Source organism: Triticum dicoccoides, chromosome 6B (assembly GCF_002162155.2).
Source record: "Triticum dicoccoides isolate Atlit2015 ecotype Zavitan chromosome 6B, WEW_v2.0, whole genome shotgun sequence".
NCBI lineage: Eukaryota > Viridiplantae > Streptophyta > Magnoliopsida > Poales > Poaceae > Triticum > Triticum dicoccoides.
The window spans coordinates 576072027-576084598 of record NC_041391.1 but is presented as its reverse complement, the minus strand read 5'-3'; the positions used below and the strand labels follow the sequence as shown (position 1 = coordinate 576084598).

General features: G+C 47.7%; 1 protein-coding gene across 1 annotated transcript; it reads left to right on the top strand.

Moving 5' to 3' along the window:
• Window positions 1-584: 584 nt before the first annotated feature.
• On the top strand, window positions 585-7664 carry LOC119323284. Its single transcript, XM_037596889.1, has 3 exons — window positions 585-1019; window positions 5837-6440; window positions 6546-7664. Exons 2-3 carry the CDS (start codon window positions 5875-5877, stop codon window positions 7309-7311), a joined length of 1332 nt encoding a protein of 443 aa, XP_037452786.1. The 5' UTR covers window positions 585-1019; window positions 5837-5874; the 3' UTR covers window positions 7312-7664.
• Window positions 7665-12572: the final 4908 nt, after the last annotated feature.

Genomic DNA, 12572 nt, shown 5'->3' with positions numbered 1-12572 from the left:
TGCACTCGATATGAAAAAAAAATAGCAATTCAGGAAAATCTTCGAAACATTTTTTGAATAAGCCTGACCTATTGGTGCACTCCTTTAAAAACTTCGACAAAGAAAACTCCCATAAAAAATCTGGGTGAAAAAAACAAATTTCCAAGACAATATTGATAATAGATCTGAATCATTTTCATAATAAATAAATAAATAAATAGTAACTCTAATATTGTGCTGATTTTATTTTCTTTTTTGTCAACAATACCACGGAATCATTTCTTCGCAAAATAATTAACACGGGTGTAACGCTTGAGCAAGTTTTTTAAAAACTCGTGATTTTCGCCCATTTTTGCAATTACTTAAAAAAAAAAACGGGTGCAGCTACCCTAGCTTCCAAAGGTTCCCATCCGGTCGATAATAGTCTTGTAGATGCCCGACCTCCGTATTGAGATTGACTGAAGCCGGTCGCTGCTCAATGCCTGGCTGTCCTGAAAGCGAAGTCGCAAGTGGGAGCTATGGAGTCCAGCTAGCACCGCCCGTCATCACGTACGCTACACCTCCCCATATCCACGAGAAGTCCAATCAGCGGCTCCATTAGTACTACTAATCACCGGTTGCTTCCTCCGTAGCTAGCTCCCGTCCACCTGATCTGCCTTGCCTGCCTACTCCACTGATTAGTTAAAGCCAATGAATAGCATTCCTCCGAGGGTACTATAAGTGCTCGCGGTCGTCGTCGTCGTCGTCCCCATCCCCTCTCTTCTCTATAGCTTACTAGCAGCAGCGCTCTCTTCTTGCTCTTCGCTATCTAGCTCCACTTTGCTCGTTGTCCTCTCCCTCTTGGATCGATCCGGCCTTCGGCGGCCATGAATTGCGCCGGGGTCGCCGATGGGTTGCCTGCAGGCGAGCCGGATACCGGCGTCGTCGACCAGCCACGGAGGAGGAGCTGCCTGTAGCGTAGCTGAGCTATAGTGCTCGGTCGATCTGCTGCTTCTTGGGGGCGAGGAAGAAGAATAACCGAGGCTTACTCTCGACGACAGGTGCAGCTCGATTTCTTTCTTGATTTCAGAGTGATTTTGTGTTAGCTACTACTCTATTGGTTACTTTCTGTGGTTTTGATTTTGTGCTTTGGATGTGAGCTGGATATGCTTGGGATCTGGGCTTCGGCTTCTTTATTATTTTTCTTCTAGAGATGATCACCATGGAACAAGAGAGAATAAAGATCAAAGGTTGAAAAATAGAGTAGGGGCCCCAATCCCCAGTAGCACATCACAGCTCGTAGTAGTAGTACCAACTCGTCCTCTCTATCTCCTTTCCCCTCCATTTTCGTCCTTTGGAAGGAAAAAGGTTGGGCTCTGCTTCGCCTTATTTATCTTAGTAACACCATTGAGTTCAATCCTCCGAGCGAGATTGGGAGTAAGGACATCTCCGACGCGGATCATCAAATTGACACAGCGGACTAGGCATCGACCATCCATAAGTGGAAATCAAATGTTTTTTTCTCAAAAAAGAGGGTTACTCTGGTATCTGCAGCAAAATGATGCATGCAGCCATCTTTTGTATGAATTATTCAAGGGAGTCTCACAAAGTAGATACATGAGTTGACCCAAAGCCCACCATAATGACGACCTCAATCGCTACACCTGCAAATCTGATGAAGTGCATTGGTGCATCCATGCAAGCCATCTAATCCGGTGGCCTCAGCAGGCCGCCCCACGGCGAGCCGAGAGCACCAAATGGTCTAGCAGACCCTAATCGAGCACCGCATGCGCACGCTCTAGAATCCATCGCCACAATCTTTCGCCATCCCATCTTCAGAAGAGGTCAATGCATAGGCCTTGCCAGGCCCAACTGTAGTCGTCGCCACCATGACGCCAGACAGCGCCACAACCCTACACGCGTCCATCAACACACGTCCAACACCGGGACCCCGCTGCGCCACGCCGCCGAGAGGGGAGAGGAGGGCGAAGAGGGCCGGCGGCGGCGGGTGGCCTCCCCTGTCGCCTGCAGGAGCGCCAGAAGAGGGAGATCCCATTTTTTTGTCTGGCCCATTCAAACGAATAGAGCAATAAAACAAGCAAAATTGAAGATAAACAAATGAAATTTAATAAAGTTTGGGATATTTACAACCAATCGGACAAAATTTAACAAGTTCAAATTAAATTAAACTAAACTAAACTAGGCGAGGTACCGAAAGCTGACCTCATAAGCATGGCCTCTAAGGCCGTCGGTAGCTCCGATGCCTACCATCATCATCGTCGTGCCAGTGGCGGAAGGTTCTCCAGGCACCGCGGCATCCCAGCCGGGCCGCTGTGGGGTGCTCGCGGCCCAGACGCCCTGCCGTATCCTTCACCACCTTGCGCCGCTTGTCTTCGGCGACATTGACGACTCAGATGAAGGCGACATGCTCGGACTACACGAGCCACACTTCGAGGAGCCTGTCGTTGAGCCGGCACAGGCGACGGGCGCCCGACTGCTCAATCGTCTTGGCCCGCCTGATGCTCCAAGCCTCCACGAGTACCCAAGTAGGCGCCACCTGGCTCTTCACGAACACCACCCTTTGAGTTGAATGCGCTGCTCCCGGTGCACCACCTCAGTGAGGCATTTGTTGGCCGTGAAGGAGGACACACCCCGGCTCTAGCACCTTGGAGGTAGTACTCCACGCGCGGGTGTGGATTCGCCAGCGCGGAGGACTGGTCCTCCTTTTTCACGGCAAACGACCGCCACCTATTGCCCGCCTAGCGGTGGCGGGGAGGGCGGCTCCTCCTTCACGTGGGGTGCGGTGGGGAGGTCATCTCCACACTACGTCCGATCTAGACGTTGTGGCTGTATGGCGGGAAGGGCTCCTCCTTCACGCAGTGTCCGATTTGTCCATCGTAGTTTCACAGAGGGGCCGATAGTATCGGACCATGATTGTTCAGTGACTGTTGGAGTGTGATCTCCATCTACCGCGTGAACTCATCATCAGCCGTGGTAGCAGCGATGAGAAGGGCTTGACGTTGAACGGATCTCCTCCTCGTCGTCCGAGGAGATCCGCTCCGTCTTGATGTTGAACAGAGCTCTCCGCAATAAGTGGCCCGGATACCGTAGGCGGCAGCGCCAACTGGATCCGGAGCTCCCCGGATAGCCGCTCATCAACCATCAGTTGGAGGCGTCCGATTTGTTGCCCATGGTGGCGTCCGGTGGTGGTGTAGTGGCGTGGGGCGGGTTTGACGAGGAGGATGTTAGGACTTGCATTCGCGGCCGGGCGCTTTAATAGTAGGTCTCTCGGTTGCCACGCCATGAGAATGTGGGTTGTCTTTTGACCTGTCAAGCCAGAGTGAATACACGGAGCGAAGGGTTCTAGAACAACCACGACGGGAGAGGGGTTTCTCTGTGGTTCAAGTTGTCACGGTACCGCGTGGCAGACATCCGGACTCTCCAACCTCCCTAGTTTGATGCTGGTTTGTGGGATTTCGAATGTTCGGATGTTTGATGAATCAATTTGGATGACTAAAAGTGTCTAGACTGTTTGATTCAGACTTTTGCTGTATCGATTAGGCGAGAGTCCGAAACAGCTACAACGATTAATTTTGGTGATCAATTTGTTTTTGGATAATCAATTGGTTAGGAAGATCAATTTTATAGTTGTGCCAATTGAGCAGTTGGCTGTAACATCTTGCTCGTTTTTGAGTTTGTATTAGCCTGAAAGCATTTTACTCTTAGTGCTCCATCCATGATAATTGCCAAATAAGTCATGTGGGAGAAACTTGTTTCTCTCCTAATTAATACTCCCTCCGTCCCAAAATAAGTATCTTAACTTTGTACTAACCTTGATATAAATTTGTACTGATGTTGAGACACTTATTTTGGGACGAAGGAAGTATTATACACTGCGCATTGTACTCCCTCCGTTTCTTTTTAGTCAGCATATAAGGTTTGGTCAAAGTCAAGCTTTGCATAGTTTGACTAACTTTATATTAAAAAGTATCAACATTCATAATATGAAATCAACATTTTCAAATGCACTATGAAATGTATTTTCATATTATATAGTTTAAGTATTGTTGATGTTCATATTTTTTAATATAAATTTGGTCAAATTTTGTGTAGTTTGACTTTGACCAAAACTTATACGCGGAGTAAAAAGGAATGGAGGGAGTATTATTATATCATAATTTGGTGTTTTTATGGTAATATTGTTTGTATTTTCTATGTTCTGTTTATGCAAATAACGAGTCAGTACAGTATATAAGTGTTTTTGTCTGTATGATACTGGCCGTTGATTCCTTCCAACTGTAAGGGGAGCTAATGTATGTCCTCTTGTGTCCTCTATTGTTGTCAATATAGTAGTATACTGTATTAGATTCAAAGTTATGCGATAACGTGTTTAGAAATAAACGAGACAAATGATCATCATCTCCGCCTCCACCCCAGTTTTCCTCTTGTCCCTGGCGGCTGGAACCCTAGCCGCCGCCAGGGGAGGCCGGTCTTCCAACGCCGCTCTCCGGCGGCTCCCCTCCGCTGGCGACCTCGGTCGTCGGTGGTGAGGGGGGTCGCCGGATTCACGCATGTGGATCGTTTTTACTCTCTCGTAGTCTAGGTTTTAGGTTGTTCATCGTTTTTGCTTCGGCGGTGATGATGACAACGCTGAATAAAGATTTTTCGGATCATTTCCTAACGAGGCCATCGGTCCTATTGTTGGGGATGGATTTGGAAACCAGTCTGTTCAAGCAAAGATGGCGTGGCGGCGGCGGCATCCTCATGGTGGACCTGTGTCCTCGAGCTCCGCCGTTGCGACGGCGTTTGCTCCAGCGTCGGCGCGGAGTTTGGGAGGTAGTCCAGGAGCGGATGCAGATTGTGGTCTGCATCGACGACATCTGGAAGACGGAGCATGTGCTGGGCTTGTGGTTCGTGAATGGCAGATATGGTTTCCTCCTTCGGCGTTTTAGTCGTGGTGGTATGCTAGATCTGGAGTTCGATGGCGTGTCCGGGGTGTTGCCCCGGTCTGATTCGTTCAACGGTAAGGGCTTCACTTTTGGTGAGCTACCTTGGAGGTCCGCAAAGTTGCATATCAGCGATGGAGCCGCGTCGAGCTCGGGTGAGAAGGTGATTTGTCATTCTTTTCTTCGGTGGCTACTATGGTGGTGCCGGGGGCAGGTGACGTGCGTTGGTGTCAAGCTCAGAGATGTTCTGCTATCTTTTCAGTTTTGTCATGTCAGTCTTTACGTGACTTCTACTTTGTTCTTTATGATATGAATGAGACACGTATTACCATGAAAAAAAAACGAGACAAATGAATGGGTGTCTTCATTGATCGATGAATTACATATATATACCTCAGGTGCTTCGCACAGTCGCGATGTTTAGGAAGGACACGTCGGACAGAAGCATCCGTTTCAAGAGAAGGGGGTGTGTGCAGGAAACTACATGTCTGTTACAAGCGTAGATTATACCTAATTACATGGATTAGATAAATCTCAACAGAAGACTAGAAAAAATAAATCAAGTGCGTCATATATTTTAGGAAGGAGGGAATGGCGTATTAATGCTAAAGTCACGCGTGCATAATAGTTACTTTTACAAATTCTGGGTTCAGTTTACAACTTGGTGAGGGTGAAACTAGAATTTCCCGCCGACCGAGAAATAGGAAAAACCGGTGAGAAAATGGGCTTGAGATAATAAAGTTTGTTGGGTATTACAATATATACACTCTTAAAAAGTTTGATGACATTTGGACTATGTAATGGCATGTGTACTAGCTTTATCATCAGCAATGCAAAATTGTAAAATCATTGTATATCTATTGCTGATTTCATTCCCTGCTGTAGCACGTTGATATTAACTCTGACAGCATGGATATGCCCAAAAATTTCAGCACAAGGCGGAGCCAGATAATTTCCGGTGACGCACACCATGGATCCCCAGACATTTGTGAGGCTCTCAGTCGGGCAGCTTGGCCTGAGGCTCCCCGGCGCAAGTGCCAGAAAGGCTTGCCACTGCGAGATCCGGCTCCGAGGCTTCCCGGTTCAGTTAGCTCCGGTGCCTCTGGAAAATTCTTCAGAGTTTCATCTTGATCCGCACGCGAATGCGGCGGTGTTCTCCCTGGACGAGCCCGGCCTCAAGGCGCTGCCGACGTCGAGGTGGTTCCGAACCCCGGAGCCGCCGTACCTCGAGATCGTTGTGTACGTGAGCAGGCGCGACGGCGGCGGGCATTGCGTCGGGTTGAAGCGGCGGCTGGTCGGGGCTGTCAGGGTGGATGTCGGGCCGGAGTGGCGCGACGGCAAGCCTGTGCTGCTTCGCCATGGCTGGACGGGCATCGGCAGGGCGGCGGAGCTGCACGTGAGAGTGAGGGTGGAGGCTGACCCTCGGTACGTGTTCCGGTTCGAGGACGAGGTCGCGCTGAACCCGCAGGTGGTCCAGCTCCATGGCGGCGCCAGCCAGCCCATCTTTAGCTGCAAGTTCATCCGCGACGTGAGGCGGTGAGTGCTCCGCTGCTGACACTGCTATGATATGAAACTCCGAACACAATGAATTGCCAGAAGCTTGATGAGGTTCTTGATGTCTGATCACTGATGTGTTGGCAGGGCGTCGCAGCCGGATCATTTGGGCGGGAAGTATTGGTCGAGCTCCGGAAGCGGCGAAGAGAAGGAGACGGAGATGGCGGGGAGGAGGAGGGAGAGGAAGGGCTGGAAGGTGGCGATCCACGACCTGTCCGGCTCCGCCGTGGCCGCGGCGTTCATGGCCACGCCGTTCGTGCCGGCGACGGGCTCCGACACGGTGGCGCGGTCCAACCCAGGCGCGTGGCTCATCGTCCGCGCCGACACAACGGGATCGTCGGAGAGCTGGCAGCCGTGGGGCCGGCTGGAGGCGTGGCGGGAGTGCGCTGCGCCGGCGGGCGGCAAGGACGCCGTGTGCCTTCGGCTGCATCTCCTCCCGGAGCGGCGGGACGCGTGCGTACTCGTGTCCGAGACGCCTCTGAGCTGTGATAAGGGCGGGGAGTTCTCCATCGACATGGACAGACAGTCGATCCTCCCGGAGGACGCAGTGGCGTCGGAGACGACGTCGTCGTCGTACTGCGCAGCGAGCATGGGACAGTCGTGCGCGGGCGGCGGCTTCGTGATGAGCTGCAGCGTGCAGGGCGAGGCGGCGACGAGCAGCAGGCCGCCGCTGGTGCACCTCGCCGCGCGGCACGTCATGTGCATGGAAGACGCAGCCATGTTCCTCGCGCTTGCGGCTGCCGTCGACCTCAGTGTCAAGGCGTGCCGGCCGTTCCGGAGCAAGACGGCGGCGGCTAAGAAGAAGACGGCTGCTGGCTCCTCTTCCCCCGATCCCCTGGAGCTCGACACGTAGATTAGCTAGAGCTAGCAGTCCTCACTCCTCAGTCAAGCATCAGATCATCCATGGTCACTCTGTAAATCCACTTGTTTCGACCAAACTTGTTGAAAACTCTACCAGTTTTTTCTAGGCCTAACCTGTAGACACGATGACGATTCAATCACGCCCCCACACGACGAGGCACAGAGGACCCAGGTCAACTCCAACACACGACCCGAGCGAACGTCAATTTTGTATGGATTTTGTATATTTAGGTCGGGTAAGGAGCTGTGTCCGGCATTTGTATATTTGCGCTGGGTTTCCGGCATTTGTACATTTGCACTGGCCGTGCGCCCAACTGACTAATGGATTTTCGTCTGGCCGCGTAATGTTTTGCAAAGAAAATAGAATCAGAAATTTAGCCCCCCCTAGTTCATGCCGGCTAGAGCGCCAGCAGCCAGCACATGTATCAGCCTACAAAATAATCACTTGGCATACTTGCTAGCGCACAAAGAACGGCCATGTTTCATGTCTAGTGGGTCTTCCTCGTTCATCCCCGCACACAAGATGACTCAATTATCTTGATGGAGCATCTACTTTTGCTTCTTCTCCAACCAACTTCTTATTTTCGGGGACGCTTGCTCAAGGCCACGGTCATGAGCTAGTGCCACCTCTTTTACTCTGGTGTTTGCATTGGTGGCCCCGGTCTCGAGTTTCTTCCTTTGGACGGCCTCCTCGATCTCGAGCTTCCTCCTCTTCATGGCCACCTCCATGTCGATCTTCTTCATTCGGAGCTTGATGCAGGCCTTCATTTCCTCCTCTTTTTCTTGGCGCTTCTTCTGATCCCTTACTCCTTTTGGGTCATCGTGCGTTGCAAAGTTTCTTGCAAGGAGAAGGATGCCGCATCACGCTTCTCGTCCACCTTCGAGTTTGTCTTGCCCCTAGGCCTCTTCACTCCATCTTCATCCCTAGCCACGGCCGCCGACCCTCCATGCTTCTTTAGATCGGCACATTGATCTTTGAACTTGGGGCAATCTTAGATAAGCGTCCAACAATGGGTGAGAGTAAATGGCTTGTTCGCATACCGGGTCTTAAAGGCATCCAAAGCTTGGAATGCCTACACAATCAAAGTGAAGGCCAAAATGTAACAGCGAAGGACACAAAATGCATAGGAACAAAGAGAAGAAGTTCATACCATGTTGCCTGTCGTGGGAACAGATCTGACAGTAGAGATAGGGGGTACGTAGGAGAGGGCAGAGTCCTAGCTACGGCGAGGTTGTACACTCGGTTTTACGAGTTCAGGCCCCTCTCGGAGGAGGTAATAGCCCTATGTCTCGGTGCCTCAGAGGCTTGTTGATTGGCGTGTAGAGTTACAGGGGGTGTGAACCCTTGTGCCAGAGGGGAGGAGTGGCTTATATAGAGTGCGCCAACCCCTTGCAGCCCTTGGTTACACAAGGGTTCAATGAGGGAGTAAAGCCACGTAAATTATTGGTAACGCCCGTGTTTAATGACCTTTATGGTGGCGGAGTGAATGACCGACGGTTGCTATCTATAGGTGACCTTGGGCCTTCTGTCCTTCGAGTGAATTCTTGTACTTCGAGTGTATAATGACGGTCGAGTGGAATTGGCGTGTCCGAGTGGATCTTCTGTCGCGTGAGTTGCACTCTGTGATGATTCCAGTCGGTATCTTATTTCTGTCCTCGTAGGCCTTGGCCTCTTGTGTGGTGTCCTTGGGAAGGGCATGTAGGTCAGGCCTAAGATCCTACCCTACGTACATGTCATCGTCATTAGCCCCCGAATGGATCGAGGGCCGAGTGAAGAAGAATTGAAGTTGTCTTTGACCCGACTCAATGTCCCGGAGACACTCTCTCAGTAGCGTCTGACAGTAAGCTTAGTATTTAATCCTTCGTCAGCCGCCTTGATTAATTCTGGCTTATAGAATTTTGAGTGAAATATGTAACATGGTACTGAGCAGATTGGATTTGGGTATCTTTGGCACGATCGATTGACTCGCCGCACCCGGATTTCACGGGATTCAAAATTTGAAGAAGCGTGCGGGTTAGGGTGCGGCGCGGTAAGCGGGACAAGTGGAGAGGGACTCCTCGATCTCCACGCCGCCTTTTTTGCCACGTATCGAGCGGGCGCCGGTTGCGAGATGCGTTGAGATTGCGCGAGCCGATATATCCCCAACGTATCTATAATTTTTTATTGTTCCATGCTATTATATTATCTGTTTTGGATGTAGTATGCATTAATATGCTATTTTATATTATTTTTGGAACTAATCTATTAACCGAGGGCCCGGTGCCAGTTTCTAATTTTTTTTGCCTGTTTTAGAGTTTCATAGAAAAGGAATACCAAACGGAGTCCAAACGGAATGAAACTTTCGCGATGATCTTTCTTGGACCAGAAGCAAATAAGCAGACTTGGAGAAGAAGTCAAAGACGCAATGAGGCGACCACGAGGGTGGATGGCGCGCCCAGGGGGTAGGGCGTACCCCCTGCCTCATGGGCCCCTCGGAGCTCCCCTGGCCTAGTTCCTTCGCCTATATATACTCGTATACCCCAAAAACATCAGGGGCAGCCACGAAACCACTTTTCCACCACCGCAACCTTCTGTACCCATGAGATCCCATCTAGGGGACTTTTCTGGCGTCCTGCCGGAGGGGGATTCGATCACGAAGGGCTTCTACATCAACACCATTACCCTTCTGATGAAGTGTGAGTAGTTTACCTCAGACCTACGAGTCCATAGCTAGTAGCTAGAGACTTCTTCTCTCTCTTTGATTCCCAATACCATGTTCCCCTCGATGTTCTTGGAGATCTATTCGATGTAATATCCTTTTGTGGTGTGTTCGCCTAGATCCGATGAATTGTGGATTTATGATCAGATTATCTATGAATATAATTTGAGTCTTCTCTGAATTCTTATATGCATGATTTGATATATTTGCAAGTCTCTTCGAATTATCTGTTTAGTTTGGCCTACTAGATTGATCTTTCTTGCAACGGGAGAAGTGCTTAGCTTTGGGTTCAATCTTGCGATGTCCTTTCCCAGTGACAGTAGGGGCAGTAAGGCATGTATTGTATTGTTGCCATCGAGGATAAAAAGATGGGGTTTTCATCATATTGCTTGAGTTAATTCCTCTATATCATGTCATCTCACTTAATGCGTTGCTCCGTTCTTTATGAACTTAATACTCTAAATCCATGCTGGATAGCGGTTGATGTGTGGAGGAATAGTAGTAGATGTAGAATCGTTTCGGTCTACTTGACACGGACGTGATGCCTATGTTCATGATCATTGCCTTACATATCATCATAATTATGCACTCTTCTATCAATTGCTAGGTAGTAATTTGTTCACCCACCGTAATATTTACTATCTTGAGAGAAGCCACTAGTGAAACCTATGTCCCCCGGGTCTCTTTTCCATTATATTGAACCTCTTTTACATCATACTAGTTTCTGATCTACTATTTTGCATTCTTTACTTTCCAATCTATAAACCAAAAATACCAAAAATATTTACTTTACCGTTTATCTATATCTATCAGATCTCACTTCTGCAAATAACCGTGAAGGGATTGACAACCCCTTACCGCGTTGGGTGCAAGTTTGTTGATTGTTTGTGCAGGTATTTGGTGACTTGTGCATAGTCTCCTACTGGATTGATACCTTGGTTCTCAAACTGAGGGAAATACTTACTCTACTTTGCTACATCACACTTTCCTTTTCAAGGGAAAAACCAACGCAAGCTCAAGAGGTAGCAGGAAGAATTTCTGGCGCCGTTGCCGGGGAGATCTACGTCAAGTCAAGACATACCAAGTACCCATCATAAACTCTCATCTCTTGCATTACATTATTTGCCATTCGCCTCTCGTTTTCCTCTTCCCCACCTCTAAAATGATTTTCAAAAAGATTCGCCCTTTTCTTCGGCTTCTTTCTGTTCGATCTTTTGTTTGCTTGTGTTACCATGTGCCTTCCTTTTGTTTGCATCTTCGATTGCTAAAAAGTTTATGGATCCTCATCCACTTGCTAATATTTTTAAGAGATCCAGTTATGATGAACCAATTTCTAGTGATTTGAGTGCACTAGATTATCTTTATGAAGTTTTGCTTGAAATTTGTGAATCTGAAAATTGTGATGAAGTGCTTTATGAAGTGATTCATGATAGATCTCTGAATAAGAAGCATGATTGGAATGATTTTACTATAAATTCTATAGATGTCAATTATTCTAAAAATATGCAAAACCCTAAGCTTGGGGATGCTAGTTTTGCTATGTCCACTACTTGTTACAATGATCATGATTGGGGTTATTCTTTTTATGATCTTGAAAATTTATTTAAGCCCCATGATGAATATGAGATTGATATTAGTATTTGCAATAATATTGAAAGAGGGTTTGGAAGAGTGTCAACTTTAGATCCCACATATTTGGAGAATGTTCAATCTTATGAAATTTTTGATAAAAGTGGGTTTTGAGAGGCCATGACTTTAGTTAATGTTGATCCCACTATTTCGGAAGAGTGTCAACTTAGCATGCATGTGGATCGTGTTGAGAATATGTAACATGATAGCTATATTGTTGAATTTTCTTATGATCCTTCATGTAATTATTACGAGAGAGGAAAATATGGTTGTAGAAATTTTCATGTTACTAAATTACCTCTCTTCGTGTAGAGATTGTTATCGTCTCTTTCTTCTTCCTTACATATGCTAGTTTTTGCTTGCTTTGATAATTTGTTTGCTTATAAGATTCCTATGCATAGGAAGTATGTTAGACTTATATGTGTTTGTCACGTTTTCTATGATGCTCTCTTTGTGCTTCAATTCTTCTATTTTATGTGAGCATCATTGAAATTATCAATGCCTAGCTAGGGCGTTAAATGATAGCGCTTGTTGGGAGGCAACCCAATTTTATGTTTGTTTTATGCTTTTCCTTCCTGTTTAGTAATAAATAATTCATATAGCCTCTGGTTAGATGTGGTTTTATGATTTAATTAGTGTTTGTGCGGAGTAAAACCTTTAGGATAGCTTACGGTGATACTTGTGTTGATCCTGCTGAAAATCAGAAACTTTTGCATCCAGGAAAATAATTTTCATAATTCACAGAAATGTGCTTTTGATCTGATTCGTTTTGCTCTGGATCGGTACACAAATTGCTCAGGTTTTCCTAAGTTTTCAGAATTTTTGGAGTTACAAAAGTATTTGAGAGTTACATATTGCTACAGACTGTTCTGTTTTTGACAGATTCTGTTTTTTGCATGTTGTTTGCTTATTTTGATGAATCTAT